This window comes from Apteryx mantelli, chromosome 16, assembly GCF_036417845.1.
Source record: "Apteryx mantelli isolate bAptMan1 chromosome 16, bAptMan1.hap1, whole genome shotgun sequence".
In the NCBI taxonomy this organism is placed as follows: Eukaryota; Metazoa; Chordata; class Aves; order Apterygiformes; family Apterygidae; genus Apteryx; species Apteryx mantelli.
Genome location: NC_089993.1, coordinates 13,686,693 through 13,712,125, shown reverse-complemented (window position 1 = coordinate 13,712,125; position 25,433 = coordinate 13,686,693). Strand labels below are relative to the sequence as shown.

Genomic DNA, 25,433 nt, shown 5'->3' with positions numbered 1-25,433 from the left:
CAATTGGAACTTGCATTAGTGTTTTGAGAACAAAAACTACCAGCATATGCACTACGTATTATCCAAATAATATTGCATCAGATGGAAGAACTGAGTTCGCAGTTGAATTCTTTGCTTAATGCCAGAAAAAAGTTATAGCCCCTGTCCTAGATTTTGCAAACACAGACTGTAATTTCTCCTCAGCCAAATTTCTCCGAATATTTAGAAATTTCCTTCTGAATGTATGATTCTGCACTCATATTTTTTTTCAACAGGTCATTTTTCCTTTCATTGTAGAAACATCAAAATCTGATCCTCCATCTTGGAGCTGTTGCTTCTGTAAGATGATGTTTAAAAGCACTGTTATTTTTATTAATTTCCTCTGCTCTCTTATGTTGGCTATTGATGAATCAGGTCAGCAGCGTAGCTTCTTCTCACTCTACCTACAATTTGGAAAGCCCTTCCTTCCCTGGAATTTTGGATTCAAAGTTTCCACAAAAAAAATACTTTTTGAAATAGCTGTTTTTCATTGGCAGTATAGCATACACAGTTTTCTTGGATAGAAATATCTTCAACGACCTCAGAAGAATCAAAAATTTGATTTCTGTACTGTGTAAACCACTGTAGGTTAAATATTATTAATTCCTAAACTAACGGTCCTTTCATTTCTTTTATCACAGAATCACGGAATGGTTGAGGTTGGAAGGGACCTCTGGAGATCATCTAGCCCAACCGCCCTGCTCAAGCAGGGTCACCTAGAGCACATTGCCCAGGATTGTGTCCAGACGGCTTTTGAATATCTCCAGAGAAGGAGACTCCACAACCTCTCTGGGCAGCCTGTGCCAGTGCTCAGTCACCCTCATCATGCCTTTTTTTCTCCTACTGTCATGGTGGTATCAGCCCTGCATTATTTTTATATGCTGTGTTTGATATTAATAGATTCAATTTATTGAATATGAAAGAATGGAATAAAAAGGGGGCAATAATATCAAGAGTGTCCATGCTTTGCAGTTTTTAGGCTTACAATGAAATATTTTCATATAAATAAATGACAGGTAGGAAACAACCTAGAAGAGATCTATATCCCTGCAACTGCAAATGAGAAATCAAAGGGAATACATAAGCAACTGTCTGATGTTTTTTTAACAAGATTATATCATTTCATTATTTATGTTTGGCTGTGGTACATTTTCCAATTCTACATCTTTCACCCCATTTAAAGATAATTTAAAAAGCTGGAAAGAGCCATAACGGCAAATAACCACACATAATCACCCACATACATATACAATACCAAGATTTCCTTGTGAAATCTGAAGTGACATTATAGTCCAGTCAAATTTATCTTTTGGCTCACTTAAAAACACTTTCTTATTTATATAAATACCTTCTGTAGCAAGCAGCAACAGGTTCCACAAATGAGTAAGCACAAAGCTATCTAAATATTTATACTATTTTTTTAAAGATAGTATCATTCCGCAGACAAGATCACATAGCCATTTTAAATTGGATTTACCTTTTTTCTCCAGAGGAGCTATATTATATACTAGCCGAAAACTCACGAAAGACAGGGTCAAATCTGCAACCAATTTAGTCCCAAGTGCTCTTACTGCAGTTATTCGACAGCAGCTACAATAGATAGGTTATGTCAGAATTTTCATTATAACACACAGGTTTCTGAAACTTGCAGGCTAGACTGAGCTTTTCATCTGCAGCAGAATTTCCTGCAGTTTTAGGGAAGGAGTAGAATTAAACAAGGTTGAAAAATACTGGTTTTCATCACTTGGGCTGCAATTTCCCACTTTTGGTTTCGGTTTAGAGCTGTTACTTCCAAACATTCAGAGATATGAATTCAGCCATCTTTCCATTATGGGAAGTGAAAAATGATGCTTGTAGTATTACAGCGTATTTACAAGGTTATTTCCTGCTCATGCAACTTTTTGACATTTTGAAGCTTTCAGACATTTATGAAAATAGCCTCCTCAAGCTTGGTTAAATCCAAGACAATTCAGAAAGCAGTTCTCCAAGAACAGCTAAAAATATAAGCATCTATATTCAGTCAACACCCATGGTTTGAACAGCAAAACTCAAGGCAGGTTCAGCAGCATTTTGGGGCCTGCTCCCAGCTAATTGGGATTCAGAAATGATTGGAAAGCTGCTGCCACTCTGCCTAAAACCCCGCAGAAGCCAAGCCAGGGGGAGTCCTCCTGGTTCTGGCGCTCGACTAGGTTGCATTCCCGGATCTCGAGATTATTCCCAAGTTCTGACGAATGACTCCATAATACAGCGTGTATAAACAGTCCTCAGTTCCAGGACTCCCTGTTTCCAGATAACTGCCCTCATAAATAGGTTGCAGGATGAGGCATTGCTATTCATGCTTCCTTCTGGACTGCCATTTTCCGGGCTTCACAGTGGGCCGGGTTCAAGAGGACGGGGGAAGACAACCCCTGCCACTCGGCCCACTGCCAGCAATGAGGACATCCACGATCCGAAGCGACAGAGCTGGCAAGGGAACTGAATCCCAGTCCGCTTTTCCTCAACAAGGAGTCTGAACAGGCAACTCCAGAAGCAAAGGTACGTGGCACTGCTATCTTTCAAAAAGGTTAGTGCTAAGCAGCCCCTCACTGCCCAGAAGATGGCTGCTGGGAGGACGGAAGAACAGGCACAGACACGCGTGTGACCTCCGAGGAGCAGTTAATAACACTCATCTGTCTCGTGTTAGCTAGCGCCAGACACCTCCCCGCTCAGCGTGTAGGCGAGCTGCATCCTCCTTCAAAGGCTCCTAACGCTCCTCGTCTCTTTGGGAAGAGTAGCTATTTGCTTTTCTTTTTTCTTCTATATCAAAAATATTTATTATTTTTGCGACTTTGTGGAAGTAAATTTTGCTGATTTGGGCAAGTGTGAAGCAGTCTATTATTGTAACTAGTTAGCATCACAGAAAACATCTGCCAAGATCACTTTCGACACAAACGTGTTCTTCTAGTTCAAAGATTATGTTCAGCTGTGCTTTTAAAGCTTTTACCAGGGAGGTGATACATTTTCTCTCTAGCTTTGAAAGTCTGCAGGTGTAGTGTCTAACATCCCACTGTCCTCTCAGGAGCCACAGCGCCGAGTCCGCGTCCGGAAGGAGACACCTCCCCAGATCTCGTAGGTCTGCTGTGGGAAGAGCGAGTTCTGGAAACCCTATGACTTCAATACAGTTCGGATTTTTTAACTTTTTTCCTTCTTGGAGAAAAAAGACCAAAAATTTACATTAACATCTGAACATTTACTTTTAAATCTATAATTCAGATACCAGCTTGCCAAGGTGCCCACTGTGAAGGAATTTCTGTGGTTTGAGCCCCATAAATCTGACAGGGCTTCATCCACTTGGAATACTTTATAGAATCAGCATAATTAATGATCAATAATCAAGCAGAATACAGAAAATCCAATTTTAAAATCTCTCTTCCCCTTTATTATTTTGTTTTCCTATAATCCTTAGTTACATAATAACAACACTGTTTATCGAATAGTCCAATATACTGTCGTGCACGTTTCTTAAGGACTAATTTAGAACTGAGCATGTTGAAGTGATTTATATTTTAATTCCCATGCACTCGTCTAAATTGAATTTGACATCTTATTACTAAGTTCTATTACATTCTCCTGGAGCCTGTAATCTTCTCTAATATTGCCTAATTCAAGTAATTTTATGTCATCAGCAACTATTGACATCCTGCTTTTCACCCTTGCTCTAGACAGATAACATAGTGATATATCAGTTGGTGTACAAAGCCCCAAATAATCCCAATATTTGACTTCTTTATAGACCTTTTCAGCCAGAGAATTAGCTCTTTATGTTTCCTACCTCTTCATGCATTTTGCATGACAGACAGAACTTTCCCCCTGCGTTAGTAATTCTCAATTTTCTTCAATAGATTTATATGAGTTATTTTAGCAAAAGCCCTTTCAATGTCTAAATATCTTATGGTTCTCAATTCTCTATAATTCTGTGTTCCGTGAAATCCTTCAAGAATTTGTAGCAGGTGAAAAGACATAATTTAACTTTATATAACCTATGCCAATCTGTCTGTTGTATTATTTTATATAATAAAACTCACGTATATATATATATATATATCCATACACACGTGTGTGTGTGTGTGTGTGTGTATAGATATAGATATAAAGACATTTTTCTTATCTTTTATGATCTTCTCAACTCCTTTCCTGGCTCTGAACTAAGGTTCTTCATATTCTTCTAAGATAAATTGTTATCTTTTTAAAAGATGACTACAAACTTGAGTACTCTTCAATCTCTGCCATAGATGGAATTGGAAATAGTAAGTTACGGTCTTGCTATTTCTGTTATTCTGAAAACTTCTGTAAAATTTCCACTGAAACTTCCACTAGAAATTTACTACAATATAATTTTGAAGCCTAATTTCTTACTTTTACCCCTCCTTTCTCTTTCTCAGTTTCAGCAAAGGAAACACTATCCTCTTGGGTCACAACAAATGAATAAAATGTCAGCTAATATTTCTGTAATGTTTTGAACATCTTTATTCTTCTCTTTCACATGCTTCTTCCGTACTTTCTATGACTTGATGAACAAACACCCTCCATACTGTGACTGAGTTTGGGCCCTGCTGACCACTCCTGAACCAGACACAAAATTAAATACGGCTATTGGCTACAATTATGAAACAACTAAAATCTGTGGAGTTACTCTAAAATTACACAGTCAGAACAGACTCTGCCTTCTCCTGCCATTTTTAGTTAACATATCTTAAAGTCATCGTATAAACGACAGATTTTCCTTACCTAAAACACAACTTATGCCAACATTATAAAAAAAGCCTCTAAAAGCATATCACTGGTATAGCTATTACTGTGATTATTGGTTAACACTCTAATGAACAGAATAACGATGCTACAGAGCTTTAAATATGAAGAATAACTATTTATTTGCAGAGTCTTGAGGCAAAAAACATTTTATACTCATCTGGGAAAAATCTTGTTTAAAAAATATCTTCTTGAGAAGGATAAAACTGTTAGCAATTCAGAGGCAAGCTGTGGGTAATACCATATGCAAAATGCTATTCTATTCTGCTAGACTTTAGATGGCTTGATGAAAGCAAAAAGTATTGCAGGATAATAAAGAAAAAAATGACAATAGTACAGAAGGATAGCAACCCAAAATATATGCAGTTTCTTCTAACCTATACATAACAATAAAAAGAGTTTCTTTTGTGAATTAAATTACTGTAAAGCTTTTACCATTATTAAGCTCAGGAGACAATTCCACATAATTAAAAAAAATTGTAAAAGACTCAGGACTTACAAGTTCCTTTTCCTGTTCTTGACTTTGCACTAAACTTTGCATGAGTCATGCAAGTTGTTTAAAATGAGCTTACAATTTCCTATCTTCACAGAGATTTGAAAAACCTAAAAAAGGCTTTCATCACAAACACCTACATTTGTGCCTAAAAGATACTACTGGTATGTAAAGAATTACTTTACCGTTTCCATCAGCAATATCAGAGTGTTTCTAAATTAATACAAATAAAAGGATCAGGAACAAAGCAAAACCACAAATTCCAAAGAGACAGAATAAGAATTTCTTACCTAAAATGCAGGCTTGTAATGAACTACAGCATCTGACTCTCACCAGCAGCAGTAACAGCGCTGGCTCAGAGAGCAACCGTATTACCTGCCTCAAAAGAGTCCCGATGAGGTGGCAACATACTGTCATTAACTGAAATACAAAACTCTTGTCAAATAAATCCCAGACTACTGTTATAAATCACACTAAAGTACTACTTTTTAAAACTTTTAAATGAAACTGCGAATGAGTATGGTAAGACAAAACACTACCTTCCTAGCAAACAACGTGCCCTGCAGCACAGATAATGCTCTTCCGCAACACAGGACAGATGCCTACACGTGCTGGGCAGCACTGAACACGCATCAGCGTGGCAAGGGCTTTAAACACTACAAAAGCCCGTCAGAGGAACGCTTCCTCGAGACGACGACGGTGACAGATTCTATACGAATTATTCTAGGATTGACTAAGTGGAAAACAGATCCTGTTCCACTGTAAAGACTACAATAAAGGAGCAAGGATGCAATAAGGGACTCGGAAACATAAAGGTTAAGCCCAATAGCAGTGAACTTCTAGGCGTCTGTGCACTGATATGCAAGTCCTCTATTCAAAGTACGGGGAAAGTGAGATCCCTCCAAATGGCATGCAGAACACGTCGAACAGTCGTCTAGAACAAAAAATTGGGATAGGTAAGGATAGGTACAAGCCCTGTCTAAATAAGGGGGGCTGGAAAACACTACAGCTGCAACCATATTTATAACAGGAACATCACACTACATGGATTAATGAAAAGGGTGTGGAGAGGTTACAGATACTCAGGTACTTCTCTCATATTTTTAAAGAATCTCGGTTAACTTAGAACTGTCGCCTAAATCCTGCTTTTAACAACAACACAAAAAAGGGTCACTACCCTGCTTTCATGATTACAGCCCTTACCCAACATACAACAAACCCAGGTTCGAGTCCTGCCTCAAGCTGAAGTAACTCAAAGCTACAGCTCACATCTCCCACGAGAAAACATGATTATACTCAATTAGAGCATCCACTGTTTCTGTATTTCATGTAAAAAAAGTTCCTGAATAAGCAGTAAGTAACTGGATAATATATAGAAACAGCTCTAGGACTAGGATCCGGATTCAAAGGCTCTCTGCTCACAGCTGACTTCACCATCACTAGAATATTATGACCTAGTTGATCCCACCCTTACACTCAGTTATAATGGACCTCAAATAGTTCTCATGCATAGTGGTACACTTCGGACCAAAACAATTGCAACTTCAGGTGTCCCAAAGTTCAGCTCTCAGAATTTCCAAGAGCACAATTTTAGGCAGGAGAGGCAGCACTTGAGCTCAATTCACTCAGCTTAGAATCTTTTGGGGATCTTACATTATAGTCCTGAAAAACTGAAACGCATTAACTGGCATTCTGTAACACATTCAAAATAAATGCCATACTTGGACGCCATTTGAAGAGTAGAGTTCTTCAAAGTTAAGGAGGTTTGTGAAGTTTGGCACACTTTAATAGATGTCTTGTAAATGGGAACTGAAATCACACACTGATTTGCCTCCCCTGTTCTCCTCCCTTTGAAAATATTCATGGTCAAAGGCGATGCTTGAGCTTATTGTAAAGAAGACAGATGTCTGTAGAGAAATGTTCCCCTTGGAGTTCTTAAAAATTCATAATAAAGACAATAACAATGAACATGGTTTGAATATAAATTGAAAAATGTATTTCAGTTCTGTAAGTTAATCAGACTTAAAACTCCAAGGGAGACTTGCAAGACTGTTCTCAATTTAAATGCTTCCCAACAATTTACAGCTTCATTTTGCAAAGTTCTTCCCAAACCAAATTCAACTGAATTTACACCACATAGAAGGCTATTCATACAACAGCTGTGCAAAGCATGCAAAGAAGAGGTTTAATATGCTGATGAGGAATCGTGCAGAAAAAGGAAGCAGCAGTTCCTGAAGAAATTAAAGATAATAATAAATAATAACAATAATAAAGATAATATATTATTATAAGTAAGTATATTGGGGGAGCTTAAATGCCACCTAAGTTCCTGTTCCTAGACACTTTTGAAAAGCAATGCAGGGCCCAGGGGAAGCTCTGAGCAGGAGCCACCTTGAGCCGCCTTGTGCCAGCCAGCAGGAAAGAGCAAGCACCGAGACTCGGGTGAAATTCAGACCCTCCAAATACAGCATCTCCTAGAAATAAACTATGCATAGATATTCACTATGTTATTTTCTCACACTATAAAAGATGCTAGCTCACCCTCAAATGCCACCTACACATTTGAGTCTACCTCCTGCCAAAATTTACGCATGTATATATACTTACACACATATTTACACTTTATAATAGGGTAGAGAGACTGAAAAATAAGCACAGAGGATGGAGGCAGGTGACAGTATATGTGATCTCCGATCAGGGCATAGGCCTGAGCCCCTTCCTCCCACCCTCCTGTCACAACACTGGGAAGCCGTGAGTCTCCAGGACTGAGAGAGTACAACAGACAAAATCCCAAATCCTGGACAAAACAGCAAGACAAAATAGCGGCCTGAAGAAAGTCTCCAGGAGACCATGACTCCGAGACACAGTAAACGACTATCATTGCCACAACAGAGCAGCTACTCACGCGACAAGCTTGAGCGGCAGACAACAGAGATAAGCTCACCGGCAAGTACTGGTGAAAGCTGGAAACAGTACGCGACTGTCCTGATCTTACTGTCTTCATGACTACTATCAATGGGCTTCTGCTCTAAAAACGTTATGCTTTTTTCTCTTTTGTTCTGAAATATAACCAGAGGGGAAAAAAATTTCAATCTCAAATTTGCCTCTGACTTCATACTTGATCCCATGCATGTAGACCTCACTACACGAGCAGAAAAATACTAGCGTAAGCATTGCAAAAGGGTAAGTGGGAGCAGAGATTAAGGGCCTCCTGCTTAAGCAGCTGAGCAATTGTCAGCTTGGACAAGCAACAGGAAATTTATTACCATATTTTTTAAAGTTTCAAAATGTATTCTTGTTTTACTGTAATATTCTTACAAGCACCGAAATAAGTTTTCAATTTCTATTCCAAAAACACTAGCCCATTTCTTTTATTTTACACAAATAATATTCAAGTTTACACAAATATTCAAGTTGTATGCTAGTTTTAAACTGCACTTCCCATTGCCAAAAGGTCTAATCATTTCAGTTCTAGATTAAATTAAAGGTCCTGCTTTATATTCAGATGAAAGATACCTCAGTAATGCATCCCTAACGTCTACATTTTAGATCACTGGCATATCAATTTTCTTCTTACATTTGCACATCCCTCCATGACCAGAAACATTAATTAGCACTAGATTTGTCTGACCTAAAGCCAATCATCTGCGTGAATGTGAGAAAAGTATTTGGGAGGGGGATGGACAGAATGACGCAAAAGCTACTTTAAAGATGAACAAAACGTATTAGTTTCTCGCACTTTGGGTAGATCTGCTAAATTGATTCTAGCTGGGAAGCTGATGGAGCGCAGAATCTGTTCAAAATCGCTGTTAGGTGGAGACTAGGCACACGAGGAAGCGTGAATCAACAATATCCTATAGCTTAATCTATTTATGAGCCGAAGCATAAACATGGAAGTTGCTGGAGTAAATGCCAACATTGCTGAGTTCATTGCATTTTATTTATAAAGTATGCAGGGCTCTCCGACCACCACAGCAGGAGGATGCTGCCGGTGGATCGGCAGGCTTTGATGATCTCCCTTCCTTCCCAGGAAGCATTAGAAACAAACAGGGCCATTATATGTTGGACTTTCTTAGCATGCCCAAAAAGGAAAGTTAATTCGAAAAGATGAGTTTTGCACTTAGATACTGTTTCAGTTCATGAAATTAGGAAGAACTGAACTAAACCATTAGTGCTGAATGAATGCCATGAGGGAGGAGGGCATCTGGACTATGAAATCTATACACGTACCCTTCTTCTGGAAAAAAATCTTTCTCCTTTTCTTTGTGTCCCTCTCTCGTAAGTGGACAGTGCTCAAGTTTCAGTACAATACAGTTGTTGTATAAATGTCTAAATACAGAAGGAAAGTGATTTAGCAGGAAACAGGGACAGTCGCCTGAAGATAGATGAGTATTAGGACGAGGTCCTTGAAATCAATTTTGTGTTCAGCAACAGCTTATTTTAATATAATCAGAAGATATATATATATGTGTGTGTATATATATATTTAATTAATAAATTTAATTAATATTACAGCTGAAAAACAAAGAGGAGTTTCAGCTGCATTTTCAGTACAAAGTTTGGCGCTTAAGATACCTGTTTCCACAGTGAATCAAGACAAAAAGGCAAAAATCTATTAAAAAAAAAACAACCAGGAAACGAAAGTTCTGTTCCAAACTATCCAGCAAAAAGATTTTGATGGGGGTGGATGGATGCTTCAAAAGATTTATTTCAGATTTTGATCTTCTTTTAAACAATATAGAGAAATCTAAACTTAGAAGAGATTTTAATTTTTATAAACAACATTTAAACAACCTCAGGATTAAAAAAAGGATTTTTTTTTCAAAAATTAAACCATCTTTCATGAAAAAGTTCAACTTCAATTAATTAGACTTCCTAAAAAAATTCAGAAAAAAATCAACTGTTCTAGCTATCAGCAGCTCGTATACCCCTGGCACTTATTGATAGCTTTCTTGGCTGAGACATTGGCAACTTCATGAGCAGCCACTAGCTGCTGAGTATCACATGCAGCTCTTCTGAAACTGCATTTTCATGCTTGTTCCCTCAAAGAAAGAATGAATTCTCCTACCTGCTTCACCACTGGTTGTATTCACTTCCTTTGCAATAACTGTACTTAAGCTGGACTAACATGCCTTTCCCAGGAGCAGTGTCTGTTGTTCGGTCAGTCAGTAGACTAAGTTCCTGTCTTATTTTAGAAACCTTGTAAGATAGCACAGCATTTGTAATTGCAGCCCAGAAGTCTGCATTTATATATAGTAATAACACTATTGCACTGACCTCTAACTATTAATTTATATACAAATAAGACCTCTTTCACAATATGGGCTTCTTTAAGAATATATCACAGCACCCTTGACAAAACTGGAATCAACTGTTAATTAGTATCCCATTTAACAGAGATGAAAGCCAAAGCATTCTGACTAAGACGATACTGCACAAAGCATTCTGACTAAGAGGATACTGCAATCTTATTTTTGTCTGATAAAAATTACATTAAGCTATATATAACTGCATCAAATGGAATATTTAAGAATTTTAACTCAAGCATTTTGTGCTTTAGTAATTCATTTAATTATTTTCTCTAGAGAACAAATAGTATAATATCATGCTGATGCATAGGAAATTATACGAATAAATCTTCAGGCATCAAGACAGAACCAGATACCCAAGAGCCTGACTTAAACAAATAAAAGCAAGAGGAAGTAGTGGGAAGGATGCTGCTTCAGGCTTATTTCACATCAGTGTATGTGCAGCAGGTATACAAAGCATCCTGGAAACCTAGTTGCCTTAACTTATAGTTAATAAAAAGCATAACTCAGATTTTCACACCTTCATAAAAAATAAAGAGCTATATATCCATGTTTCATACCCATTTAATATGTATCTGCTAGCCCTCTTGCCTCATGGCAATCATGCTCTAATGAATTTTAGTTATTTAGGTCATATTATGTTTCTACATGGTCACTACAGCCTCAGAAAACAGGTGAGAATGAATCAGTAAAAAGAGTGAAACGGCATAAACAAGAAACTTCACTAACAGTTCCCTGCAGATAAATAAATTCATGTGCCACTGCTCTCATTTCCAATACCTAACCCTACTAAGTCAACTAAAGCAGCCCCTCTTTAAAATATTTTCTGCACTGCAGCCTATTTTTATTGCTCTGAATTTGATATGGGGAATATTACATCTGTAATCAATGAGTACAAGGAGAGAAATGGAGATGGGAAAGAGCCATAAAATAAGCAGAAAAGGCGTGGAGAAAGGGAGCATAATAATATTAGAGATCTGAAAACAGGGAACCGAGTTGCTGTTAATTTGTGTGTGCGTGTTTTATTTTATACAATATTATCATTTTATTATATTGATAAACAGTAGCTGGAGGCAGGATAAGAATTTACAAATTAAAGAAATTGAACAAGAGACAGACTCAAAACTGCCGAAGGAAAAGGAGCTCAGAATCCAAGGTGTACCTGATCCAAGCGGCCCTAAGCCAAGGGGCTGGGTGGCAGCCAGGTAGCTCCATCTTCAGCCCTCAAACTTTATGGCAGCTATGGTAAAATCTAGATCACAGCGTGAGTCAGAGCAGCATTAACATCAAACAGAATTCGTGCTACGGCCTTGCTCTAGCTCCTGTGCTGCTGCCTGCTGTCTTGGTGGACTGTGCTGACAGCTAGGACTAACGCAGCAGAAGCAAATGTTCCTGCGCTCATTTTGCTCAGGAATTTCCCCAGGTTGGACCTGGGAGAAAAGTTTGCAGTCGGTATGCGAGTTGTCTAAGGATTCCTGCTGTATAAGCTGAGCTAGCTAGCCACTTTGTCTGTCTTTTCAACTACTCTGCGCTGCTGCTGGAGAAAAGACCCGAAAGAGCTAACAAAATAGTACACATTTGAATATTAACCCATTAACATTATCCAAACAGCACAAATTTTAGGCTGCACTCAGCAAGCTGAATATTTCTGAATATTTTGAGAACAATATCCAGCTGCTAGTTAGTGAATCACCCTAACAAATTGTTCATTTCTCTCTAAAGTTATCCATCAACGCAGGCAGTGCATGGTTTTAAATTCCTGGTCACATGGCCCATTTGACTCAGTCATTTTGATGTAATTCCTGACTTGACACTAGATAGTTGCCATAGTTCTCTCTAAGTCTTGGAAAATTCCCCACACGGAAAAAACATCAAAATAAATTAACTATCTTTTTTGCCCCTTATTGCCTGTAATTATTCCAGTACCTGTTTGCACTGCTGCTACTAATGGAGGTGTTCAAAATCCCCCTGTCCATTTGCTAATATGCTGCCTGTATTTCACCTTTTTCTGTTTACTGTGAGTACAGATTTTAGTCCTTGATTGTCAAGGACACTTTTATTCTTTTCATAACCATCACTCTATTATGAACACATAGGCAACCATAATAAACAGAAATTTCAGCCCTCCCCTTAGCCGGTCCTTGTAATGTTGCCATTTTTGCACTGACTGTTATAGCTCTTATCTCACCTTTTTCATTTACAATATCCCTTTTTGCCTAAAGAGCAATCCATAGGAAACAGATAGACCTAAACTGGTCACACTCCCCAGAATGCAGTAAAGATCTCACAGCACAGTAAAGCAGTGCTGCTGATGAAAGGCTATGGCCTTGTATAATAAAGCTCGGGCAAAGAGAGATTGTAGACGCCCTCCATGTCCAATTCTCCTGCAGTCTTCAAGCAATACTAACTGTATTGATATTTTCATTAGCAATATTAATTTTGCATACCATCTCATCCCTTAGGAGAAAAGTTGCCAGAAAAATCAACAAAACAGCATTATTCCCATGTAGACATAAAGGAGAGACCTGAAAAGGACCAGAGGTATGGGACTTCTTGTAGGAAAGATGCATCCCCAGTTCCTTACAGAGCAGTGTGGATTCTGAAGAATTCAGAAATTTTATGAGATAGAGTAACCATCTGTTCGGTAAACCGGGGGAGGAAGGGGACTTAGTACACTGATCCAGAATAAATTCCTAGCAAAACATGCCATCTTCTCTGGGTCTTCCCAGAAAGGGAACAATCAGAATTGTCTTTTTAATATTCATTACTATGTATGGTAACACTTTTGTTTCATCCTTATGTCTTGGTCTGTAAATGCTTTATACAAAATACCCCAGAGCAGAACTGGGTCACTTTTGTGACTTTTCACGCTTAATGTGTAAAACCAATATCAGATCCATGAACTTCTGGAAATTTCAAATCTAAACTGAAATCTGAATTTTGCAGCTTAGGCCTTTCTCTCTATTGTAAAGAGAGGGGTGGGTTTGGGGTTGGTATTTTTTGATTTACTTTAGTTGCTAAGCAGTATTACAATAGTAACAATGTGGGCAGAGAGAAAACTTTACATAAGGCTTCAACTGGAAAATATGATTCCTTCATACTAATGGAAAAAGGCTTAACAAAGAAATTCCATCTCATACACAGCACAATCAACTGACCGATGCACAGCAGATAATGAAAATGGGACGTGTTCAATTGAACTATCTGTTGACATTTCAGAGTGAAAGAAGGAAGAAATAGTATCAAAGTATGTTTCAGAGGCTTCCTGCTTAGTATTTAGGAGTTTCTAGAGAACTGTTTTCTCTTTAAAAACTTCATGTTACTCAAAACTTAACACAAACCAAAAGAGTAAAAATGAAAGATGGGCTTCACTGAAATAAATGGAAAACTCTCATTGATTCTAGTTAAACCAAAATTTTGTCCTAAATTTAACAAAAAATCATGAGCTTCATAAAACAAGATTGGTCAAAAGGAGGTCTGCTCCATGCCTTCTTTCTTAGTTTGGACAAGCAGCATTGTACAGGCTTTCCATATGTAAAAGAGCTTCAAAATTTAACATATCATCCATTTACAAACCACTGAAGTTAATGAGAATTTTCATATTAGCTTCAGTGAATTTTAGGTTGGAGTGGCAGTAAAAAGCAGCATAAAACTAATTCCATTTATCTCCTGCAGTCAGATTCAAGGTCCTCTTGTTCCAGGACACATGGTTAGCTCTAAAAAATCCCTAGGAATCCCTGGGGCTGAAACTGTAGTCTTTGCGTGAAAAGGATAAAAGACACTGCAAAATGTTTCTTCCTCGGAGGCAACACAACCAAGCAATGGTGACATTCAACTGTAACACAACAGAAAACAACTCCTACCTGATATCGATCAGATATAACTCCGATCACTCACTGGCATAGCATTATGGAAGAATTAGAAGCCAAGTGCTTTCCTCTGCTAGTGTGCCAGGTGAGGGTGACAACTGAGTAAGCTCCTTAGCTGCCTCCTAGATCCCAGTCCTCGGATCTTCCACATATTACACATTAGATCACATGCAGGATGTCTTCTGGCACAAACTTACCTTTAAAACGAAATCTAAGGAGCACCCCAAGGAAAGCTCGTTCCAAGAATCTGCCTTAAAGGCCGTACGTGCACGACCGCGTCGGATTTGGCTCCGTTCCCTCAGCACACTCCTCCTGCGGAGCTCGAGGCTCTTGAGGCAACCCAAGCGCAGACTCGCACACCCCGTGCCGTGCTCAGGGCATGCAGCACGTACCTGCACTATCATTCCACACAAACTCTGCTCAGGCAAGCTACAACACAGCCCTCGCATCAGCTCAGACACTTTGAACTGAAAAACACAAAACAAAGCAACAATTACGTCTTACAGCCCTAGGGCTGGAGCCCAGAGGTGCCCCAAACCAAGTGCCGGCCAGTGTGGACCCAGCCAGTGTGCCCCAGAGAGAACCTGCCCAGAACAGGGCGCATTTGAGCCATCTCGCACCATTTTGCCTTGAGGCCAGGAATCGCTCCTTGTGATATAGCTCATGTTTTTATTTTCAAACAAGAAAGCAGAGCAGAAATGATTAATGTCAAACCAAACTCCTTCAGCAAATCCATAGGAACTCTACTGACTTCAATGAAAATAGTTGATCGGGAGCATAAAATCATCCCTAGTCACTCTAACTTCTCTAAGCATTCTGTTTTCCCCATCCTGGTGTGATTGAAAATGCAGTAGTTTGACCCTGGAGCTGCCACCTTTCAGACAACCAGGATAATCCTCTTCTCCATTTTCAAGGAGATTCAGATGTTAGTCCACTTGTTGGACAAGCAAAGGAAGACTTTGAAATCTCCAAGAACACTGCCTTTGCCAGTCTAATTTGACCATCATCTTCTCATCTCTGCAGAACAACCCACTGTCTCCAACCATCGCCCTTCTCCGGCAGTTTGCAAGCCAGAAGTAAGACCCCAAACGGAGCCAGCAACACTGTCATTGCCATGGAGTCTGCTGTGGGGACAGGCTCAGCATGCACCATCAGGCTGCACAAACGCTTGTGATGGGTATGGTTACAAATATCCATCACAGGCCGCATGGACTGCTCCCAAGATTCATGTTGTTGAACATTAACCATCCTTGCCCCTACATTTTCTAGAAAGCATACGGATGCTTGGATGGGTATCTTGGGAGCAATCCATGCAGCCTGTGATGGATATTTATACCCATACCTATGACAAGTGTTTGGGCAGCGCGATGGCGCATGCTGGGCCTGTCTCCACAGCAGACTCCGCTGATTGCCACTGCCCAGATCGGTGTCTAGAACAAGCAGTGGTCGGGCACGGCAGTATCATATTCTACTTCAGCAGCTTTTTGGGACAGCAGGCTCATTAGGAGTCCATCCAAAGAAATCTCAGTATGGTTGAGCCCCAAAATATACATGTATGGTTTTGGAACCATCATTTTTTTGTTACCAAAAAAAAAAACAACTGATTATTGCCTTGGTATTAGTATAGCTTCTAAACAACATTAATAGCTAAATGATAAGTTTCCAGAAGAATGTAATGGTATTTTGAGTTGTTTATTATCAATACTACCTTCCCTGAACATTTTTCTAATTGTCCATTACTGTAAGGGTGCATAAAAGAGGGGGTTAATTAGGTACAAGTCTCTTTATAAGATGGAAATGTAGTTCCAGGATTTTTTTCACTTTTCAAGTAGAATCAAATTATCAATATTATCTACTTGTTCTATCTTTTTCTAGCTGTAAAAAAGAAGAGGTAAGAACAGCACCAAAATTTACATTCGATTCTTTGCAAATACTGACAAAAACTATTTTCCATCTGGTGCATGTTTAGTTCTTAGCACAACAGCAGTGTCACACCCTGACTGGGGCCCTTCTGTTCCACCCCATTACAAATACTGATCATTCTTACTCTGGTTTTAATACGCAATTGATATGCTATTGATAACAGTAAGATCAGCAGTGTTAGGCTACGTTTAGCTGCAGTACTCCACATTTTGCCTCTGGCGAAACCAGTTTATCCATTTGGAACAGAGTACACCTGCTGTTAGTTAATCTCCCATTAGACAAATTACAGAAGGAAGAATAGTAAGCAAGCAGTTATTTAAAATACTGTGTTTTTGGCATGACTCACATCATAAAACACTGGAACCTAAATGGATTAGAAGTTTGTGAGAAGTATTTCACCAGGATGTTGGCTTGCTACTAGTGCTGACCTCCAAAGGAAAGTTAAATCCCAAGGCATTTTCAGATTTTAATAACATGAACATCCTAACAGTGCTTATACTCTTAAAAAAAATTCCAAGGCTGTGTATGAGCAATATAAAGGCTGTTCCACTTGCTTACTACCCATATCTATCTTGTTACTTTATACAGCACTTTGAGAAAACCTTGAGCATAAAGATTATATAAGTTTATTTTGTCCTTCATGCGTAGCTTGCTTGCCATCTAGTGGACACAACATATGCATTAAAGCAAGCACATTACTCCTTTCAGTAAGAAATGAGCCATCACAAAATGTGTGGGTATAACAGTTTTGAATGAAATATTTCAATAAGCAATAGAAAAAGGTCATTAGTGTTATAAGTAGTGCCTGTTAGATTGCCTTGAACCCTAATTTTGTCTAAATCCTAAACAAATTCAAAAAAACCCTTTATCCTATAAAAAATACATTCTTCTACATTTCTGGATACATTTCCTGTCTCCAAAAATAACCACAGTGAAGAAATCAGATTATAATTCACTTTATATAGTCAAAATAATTTGCTAAGGGAGACAACCGAGACACAATATAAGTATCCAAAGCACCCACCTCAAAGACAAAATCATTGCTCCATTTCAAAAGTCTGGAGAAAGAAATAGCTTATGGGAGATTATAGAAAGCATTTTTCGCCTTCTTGAAATTTTTCCCCCATAAAGCTGAGTGGATTAATTATATGCTTAAATTAAGCATTTGATTAAGTGTCTTCTGTGATTAGAGCGCTCTGTATCTTGTTGAATTGACCTGTGGGTCTGAGTTACAGCTCATTTGCTTTGAAACAAACTCAGGACAACGGACGGGGGAACAAAGTGATGTTCTGCTTGCTTGTTCCAGTTTAAAAATGGAGTAACCCCATTCACCTAACCAGAGCAGAATTAGACCAAAAGGTTCAGTGAGCCTTCAAAATTTTTACGGACTCCTCTCGATTGACATTTTCACTGTGCTTTTCTATTGCCAGCTTGAAGGGGACAAAATACTTGAAAAATTCCTCAAAGACGTCAACAGAGTACCCCAAAAAAATGCTTATATTTTAAAAACTTATTCAGAGGCATATTGTTCAAAAGATTAAGAAGAGGAACAAAGTATATTTTTGTGTTCATCAATCTGAAAAACAAGCTGACAGTCACTTTAATTTCCTGCTCAGAAAATTTTATTCTGACTCTGAAACAACTCTGAATGTCGTTTGATATCACTGAATAATGTGCTGTGTGCATAATTTTTTTTCTTAATTGAGTTAAATGTCTGCTAATGACCACAGGGAATGAAATAGGCCACAGCTGGCTATATCATGCATATGCTATTGCTGCTTAGCCACAATTTATGTAATTACTTACAGTCACATTAAGCTGTTTAAAACACATGTTGAAGATTTAATGATGAGCTGACATTAATGGGTCATTACAGGACGCTTAAATAGTTTCCAAAGTATATTTGTATATGTCATTGAGATGCAAATAGGACACTTACAGAAAACAGTTATACATAATAAATATAATTGATTTTAATGAAATACATATATTTACTCAAAGGAATTTTTCTGAGTTATGTATTTTTTCAAAAGATACGAATGATACCACTTCCTCATTACAGTTACAAAACTCAAGAAAGCTGACAACTGCATAGGGAAATTTTTTTGTTGATACTCATGTTGAAAAGCTTAAATGCTACAAAGGAGAGCTGGCCTTCTGTTGGGAATAAATATTAGCACTTTTTCTGATTTAGTCTCTTGACTGCAGTTTTGCAGTCAAATCTATGTCATTCCACCTTTGCCCACATGGAATCAACTGCAGGATTCAGGCCAATAGTTTGCATTTCACAGAGCATACGGAGGAATATTGGCCCAGATTCAGACAGTCGAAACTCCACGCCAGCCGCTGTGCCTAGCTGCTCCTGTTAGCTAACGCCTGGGAAAGGCCTGAACCACCCGAACCGTTGCAGGGACCAGTTCACAAGCGAGGCTGAAGTCCACAGTGATCTCTCTTAAACTGCCAGTTTCAAAGGGATCTGCTGAAAATTATGCATGATCACAGGCCTACATATATTTCTGTCTGAGATCTGGAGAGTGTAATGCGAGGCAGAACAGTAGATAGAGAGGAAGGAGAGGAGTTTTGTCTTCTTAAAAGGCAGCGTGTTACAGGCTAATACCAAAACATGTAAACAATCTCCTGGTTATAACATGGAGGAGGTCTACTATGGATCAGCCACTCTGTTGGGTGGGTAACAGATATCTCGGGAGATAAGCTCCCATGAAACGTAACAATAATCTCTCCCAGAACACTGCAGAGGATTTTCTTTATCCACTGAGTTATAGGTTGTTGCAAATAGAGGTTGAAGAATAGACTGGAGCAGTTGCTCTTCTGAGTAGTAATGCTACTTGTTATGAAACCTCCAACTGTGGGGACATTCAGAACTCAACCAGACAAAGCCCTGAGCAGCATAAGGCTGAAGTTAGCCCTGCTCTGATGGGGAGCTGGACTAGGTGACCTACCAGCCTATTAGGTCCCTTCTGACCTAAATTATCCTGGAGAGGCAGTTATTGCTTGAGATGCTGTACAAAGATGGAGTCAAAAGACATAATTATATGATAGGGTGGCTTCACCACCAGAATAAGAAAATTCCCTTCTTCACCTTCTCTGACCATTGAAATAATCTGTATTAAAAGTAAGCTTCAAAAAAAGTAATCATATTAATTTTAATTCCAATCAGTTCAGAGAGCATATATGATCGATGATCACAGCTAGGTTCCTGCTCTGAACTGCTCCCTAGAGCAAAGTTAGCAAATACTCTTTAGAGTCTCTAAGAAACAATTACAAAATGCACAAACCTGAGTATTGAAATACTGCAGCAGCCAAAATTTGATGCTATTGATCAATATGATACAACAGAACATTCTGAATAAAAATAATATATCTCATATTAGTATGCTTATTATAAATGTTTATGATAGTATGAAGGCATACAGACTTATCCAGTAAGGTTTCAGTTCTGCAAGCTATGAAGTATTCTGCCCTGATCAGACAAAACACTTTGGTATGTTCCTAAAGAACGACTGCACACGTTTAAATTTAAGAGCATCCTTAAGTAATTTGCACAAATGGGATCTCTTTCACCCATTCCAAATTCATGTCGTTTGCACACATCAGGATTCATCTCAGCTAAGTCAGTAACATAATACTAATATCAAAACAATGTAAGATCAGAAAGCCCCTATTAAGAGAACAAAATACAAGAATTTGTATTATAAACTCAACTGTCAAGTTAAGCCTATGGAAGCTTGTAAACTAAGAATTGCATCTGCATGTCAAGTTTCAAGCATTTCAGTCACACCAAAAAACACAATAGTGAACTAATACAGAACAATACTACCAATTATGAAGATTGATACACAAAATATCTCTAATAATACACCAGAAAGGAAACACAGAAAATGTTTCCAAATGCTGTGTTACACATATAATATTCTCAGTATTTGGGAAAAAACAATATAACCCTATGAAGGCAAAGGAAAACATAAATAAAGATGAAAACTATTTTCCATACCATTATTTTTATATTAACATAAGATTTCCAGAGGAATACAGACTAGTGTTTTCTCTCAATAAAATAAAACCAAATCACATATTGGCTCTATAAATGATTACTTCTAATGCTAATTTCAAGAATCAGAAGTAAGCATTGTTAATTCTTTTATTTTTAAATGAAAGGTCAGTCCTGCTATTTTCCATTTGTTAATATTTTTTCATATTTTCATTGTCTCAACTACCTATGACTATTTTTTCTTTAATCTGTACATAAATGAATTAACAGAAGCAACTGTTACCCCAAATTAAGGATTCTTCTTTGCTAGCTATATTTCCCACTGGGGCATTCTTCAAAAACTGCTTTTTCTTTTCTCTTTTTTCCCCACTACTTTGCAATTTTATTAATTTCAATGTTTATTTTCCTCATTTTTTTACTCTACAGTTCTAAAAACCCAGAAAATATCATGTAAAAACTTCAAAGATTGTATAAAAGTAGACATAAATACTGCAGAAACTAATGCCAAAGGTTAAGAAGAAAATGGAAAATATAAGGTTCAGTAGACCTTTAAGATATTCACATATGTTTGAAAAGTAAGAGTTTTAGACTTTTAGAAATATATATTTTGAAATGTTGAGCATCCCCACGATACTTGAGAATATATTAAGTATCAGAACATTTTTAAACAGTTCTGTCTATATAAATTATCCTTTTCTTTTTGACATGCATATTTTATTAACACTTACATTGCCATTTACTATAGGTGAATATGGACATTATCCTAAAGATGCCTGAACTTCACGTGCCAATTAGAAACAAGCTGAATCCTAGGTGATCTCCCAGAGCTCCGTAATTTTCAGGGGAAGTAAGACAAACGCTTTACCCCTAAACAAAGTAATACACGTCCCGCTATAAAACTGCCAGCTCCTTTAGCAAGTGCAGTGTCAGGAAAGGGAAAGTCTTTTCCTGCACCTTCCTTCGGGTGCCTGCTCCCTCGGACTGGCATGCCAGGCAGGAGGAGGGATGTCCTCTCCCTCATTACTGTATGGTGACACAAAGGCTGGGCACAGTGTGTTTTCCAGAGTAATAAAAAGCTCTTAAGATGTTAAAAAGACTTTGGGAGATACAACCTGATTCTTCACGCCGAGCTCTGGCAAACAGCCACATCAAGTTCACACGGACCGTCTGCACAGGTAAACACTGCCTGGAACACAAATTGCAGACCTGCGCCCAAAACAATTCACTATAATTATAGGATAAGATTATAAATTGGATTATTACGGAAATGCCATTAATACAATAAATACCAGTAGTCTGAGGAGACTTTGCTCAGGAGGGTGTCGTCTCATCAAACTTCCTCATCCCTGGCATTTTAGCTGTGTTCAGGATAACGCTCCGCCTTCTCACTTTTTCCCAAAAGGTAAATTGTAGCTCTAAAGGCATAAACACCACCACACACCTGAATAAACTAATTTTTATGACCATCGAAACCTGATAACAACCTCCTCCCACAGGAGTCCAATGTTTAGGGTTCGGCTCCAAGTCCAGGTTTTGTTGCAATGCCTTCTGCGATTTTATTGGGGCAATAAAGCGGGATAAAACCTGGGGAGAGACAGGAGCCAAGACGCAGGTGTCGGACAGCAAGGACGCTTGTTATGCCTCACGTGTTCAATAGCTAGAGCCGGGTCCAAGTTTTACGTACGCAGGACTATGACATTCCCCCTAGCTCTTTCCGGACAGTGCTGATACTACGCTACCAGAAAGTCATGGCGACCGAGGTGCCTTAATTTCACAATCTCTGAGAGATTTGTGCGCCACAGAAATTTATAGGTTACCTCAGCCTTTTGTCCCCATGGAGTAAAGAGCCTGGGGGCACCGTCTTATACAAATATATTTTAAAAAACAGAATACATTAAAAAAAAAAAATGCTCCGCCATATGTGTGGATGCTCGTGGCCCAAGGATGCCCCAACGCCGCCACCTCCGGAGGCCGTTCCTGTGTGGACAGACAGATGGATGGAGAGTGCCTCAGTCACACACCTGGGGCGGCTCCGGCCCGGCTCTGGGCCAGGAGCTCTGGTGGGACGTGGGTCGGGATTTGGGAAAGAAAACCCGCTCCCAGGCCCGCAAGGCCCGGGGGGACCGGCCGCCCCGCCCGAGGGGCGCTGGCGGGGAAGGGCGAAGGGCGAAGCAGGGCTGCTCCCCGCCTTGCCACGCTGGGGCGAGGCGAGCTCGTTGCCCCCAGCTCCCAGGGCACGAGCTGTCCCGGGTCGCAGGGGCCGAGACGTCGCCCCCCGGCAACGCCTCGACACGGCGCCGCGGCCGCGCCTCGTGCCGGGCGGCGCCGAGGAGGAGGAGGAGAAGGCGGCGCCGCGGCCCGGGCGGCGGCGGCGGCGGCGCAGGTGGAGGCGGAGGCGGAGGCGGCGCGGGCCGCCCCGCCCGCCGAGCCAGTCGCGCCGCGTCAGGCGGCCCCGACCCGGCCCCAGCCCCGCCCCCGGCCCCGACCCGCCGCTGCGGCGCCGCCCGGCCGGTTCCACAAGTTTTTGACAGTTTCTCGGCGGCGCCGGGAGCGGCCGAGGCGGCGGCGCTCTGCTGGGGACGGGGCTCGTGCCGCCGGCCGCGGGGCCGCCATGTCGCGGAACCCCGAGGAGGTGAACAGGCTCACGGAGAGCACCTACCGCGTGAGTACGGCGCCCCGGGCCGCCGCGGCCGGAGCAGCAGGAGGCGGCGGCGGGCGCCACCTTTGCCCCGCTGGCGGCGCGGCGCGGCGGCCTCACGGCCGGGCGGGGGGGCTGGCGGCGCCGCTCGCCCCTCGCCGCTCCCGGGCGGTTTCTGCCTCTTCGCAGCCTCGGTCGCGCCGCACGGTCCGGGTCCCGGCGCGGCCCTCGGGGGCGTCCGGGCGCCCGCGGGTCGCGGCGGTCGCGTCTGCTTCCGCGGGCGTCAGAACTCCTTGAAACCCCTCGCTCGCAGAAGGAGCGTTATCCGGCGTGTGGGCAGCGGGCGCTCGTTTTGAACTTTCTCTTTTTTCCCTCCACGAACTCCCCGGGCACGCTGCTTCTGATCGTGCGCAGCCAAACGGTGCCTCCTTCGTGGAGCAAAACTCCCTTAAAAATCATAGTCTTGCTCGAGGAACGGTCGCGGCGTTGGAGCCGCGATCTTCATTTTGTGCCCTGTGTCGTGCTAGAAGAAGCACTCAGCGTTTGCAAACGCGTTTAACCATGCAAATAAAGCTGCAGCTGCTGTGCGTTTGCAGCTTGGGGCCCAAAGGCAGGCTTTCTGGGGACTGCGCTTTTTTCCTAGTTTACTGTTTGCTGAATCTTACTGTTTACTATCAAATGTTTCCATATTTCTGAAGATTTGTTCTTGTTATACTTCAAAAGCCTTTAAAAACACTTACCATTTCACAGTAAGTTTTGTTGTTCCCCAACACGTCAGCCAGCTTCATTCCTTCAAGCAGCCCAGCTACACTGGTGTCGTGTTGTATTTTCTGTTTACTCACTTTGGGCGTAGGTATCAAATTCAGGCAAAACTACTGGAAAAAAAAAAGTTTCCTTGGGTGTAGATTTTCTCCACTAGAATCTGTTTAAGCCCTGGACTATTTAAGAAAAAGAGCTATTTTATGTCAGTTATGTGCATGGCAAGGCCATAATCAAGCATAAATTCCCTTTTCTCAGAAAAGCCATCCGTAAATACGGGCTCAGGGAGCAGAGACGGAGGGAGGTGGCCGTTACGGGCCTGGCGAAGGGCGCCAGGGCTGTGCCCACGCAGGAATGTGCTGCTGTGGCTGTTGGCTCCCGCAGAGCAGCTACGAGAGCTCACAGAGGAGAGGGCAGAAAAACGCTTGCCTGTGTTTTTAATGGATTTTACATAAAATAGGCTTTAAAGTAATGACAGACCTCTAAATAATAATAATAATAAAAAAATTCCCTTCTATTTATTGCTTATTTCCAGGGAAAGTTTACCTGTTGTGTGGGTTTTGGAGTTGTTGTTTTTTTTTTTCCCCTAACTAATTCAAATGAATATTTAAGGCTGAAACAACCAGGCGAAGCACAGTAATACAAAGTTAATGTTGACAGTGTGATGAAACGTCTTCTCTGTGGGTATTTGGAGAGGTCTGGTATGCTGCCTCACACAGCTAGTACTCACAGGGCTGGAAACCCTCCTGCCCGGCCCTCCTTAAAAACTGCAACCCTATCCAGATAGGGTATGAAAGCTCCTTCAGATACAGAAAGGATTCTGGGTCTGGTTTAAAGTAGTTATTTCAATATCAAAGCTAAAATCTTGAACATAGTTCTTTACCTCTTAAGGGCAGAGAGAACTAGCCTGTGTGTTTGGCGTTTGCTGTGACTGCAATTGCATCTCGCTTGTTTAAAACAAATGATTGCCTCTTTATGCTAAGGCTTAGCCTGCATTGCAAGCCTCTCTCCGTCATTGAACAATATTTGCATAACTTCTACTCCTGCCATGTACCATCATAGCAATATAGTGCTTAAAATGCCAGGCCGATGCTGGTGAAGTTGGCCATACCAGTATTTGTTTCTCCTGCCACGAAGAAGAAAGGCTCAGGCTGGAGAAACCAATTAAATGTAGTATAATGACATATCTGTGTGCTGCAGGACCAAACCCAGGCTGTCAGCTTGTCAAAAAGTCAACTTTTGGGTGAGCTGGAAAATAATTGAAAAGGAAATTCAGTGTCTCACTAGTTTGTTTTCCATTCCTTCTTCCTTATAGTGCTAATCCACTGGATTTATTAAGTACATAGCAACGTACATTAAGCAAAGCTTTAAAATATACTTACAAACATCACCAGGTGGCTAAGTACTGACCCTGTATTTTTATCTTATTCCCCCTCTCTGTGGGCACCGACGTAGGAAAGTGAATACCTCAACATTTTTTTCGCTAACCGACTAAATAAACACCATAATCCACAAATGCACGCGTGCGTGCACACAGAAATCCCGGCTGGCATTTACTCTTTGTGCAATGCCTGGCGGATCATTTCAACACACAGTGGGAACGGCACGTGCAAAGCGCAGCCCAAGG

At 40.5% G+C, this 25,433-nt stretch overlaps 1 protein-coding gene and 1 long non-coding RNA gene across 3 annotated transcripts in view; one reads left to right on the top strand and one right to left on the bottom strand.

The window, feature by feature from the left end:
• Positions 1-21,749, bottom strand: part of LOC136993518 (uncharacterized) — a 60,715-nt gene extending 38,966 nt beyond the window's left edge. The window contains exons 1-2 of the long non-coding RNA XR_010885869.1: positions 21,699-21,749; positions 21,522-21,615 (exon numbers count right to left, since the gene is read on the bottom strand). This is a non-coding gene — a long non-coding RNA (uncharacterized lncRNA). The remainder of the gene's footprint in view (positions 1-21,521; positions 21,616-21,698) is intronic.
• A 1,142-nt stretch (positions 21,750-22,891) lies between these two features.
• Positions 22,892-25,433, top strand: part of BAIAP2L1 (BAR/IMD domain containing adaptor protein 2 like 1) — a 44,112-nt gene continuing 41,570 nt past the window's right edge. For both annotated transcript variants that reach the window (XM_067306437.1, XM_067306436.1), the window contains exon 1: positions 22,892-23,071. In XM_067306437.1, the coding sequence (XP_067162538.1) occupies positions 23,021-23,071 (51 nt within the window). In that variant the 5' untranslated portion in view covers positions 22,892-23,020. The remainder of the gene's footprint in view (positions 23,072-25,433) is intronic.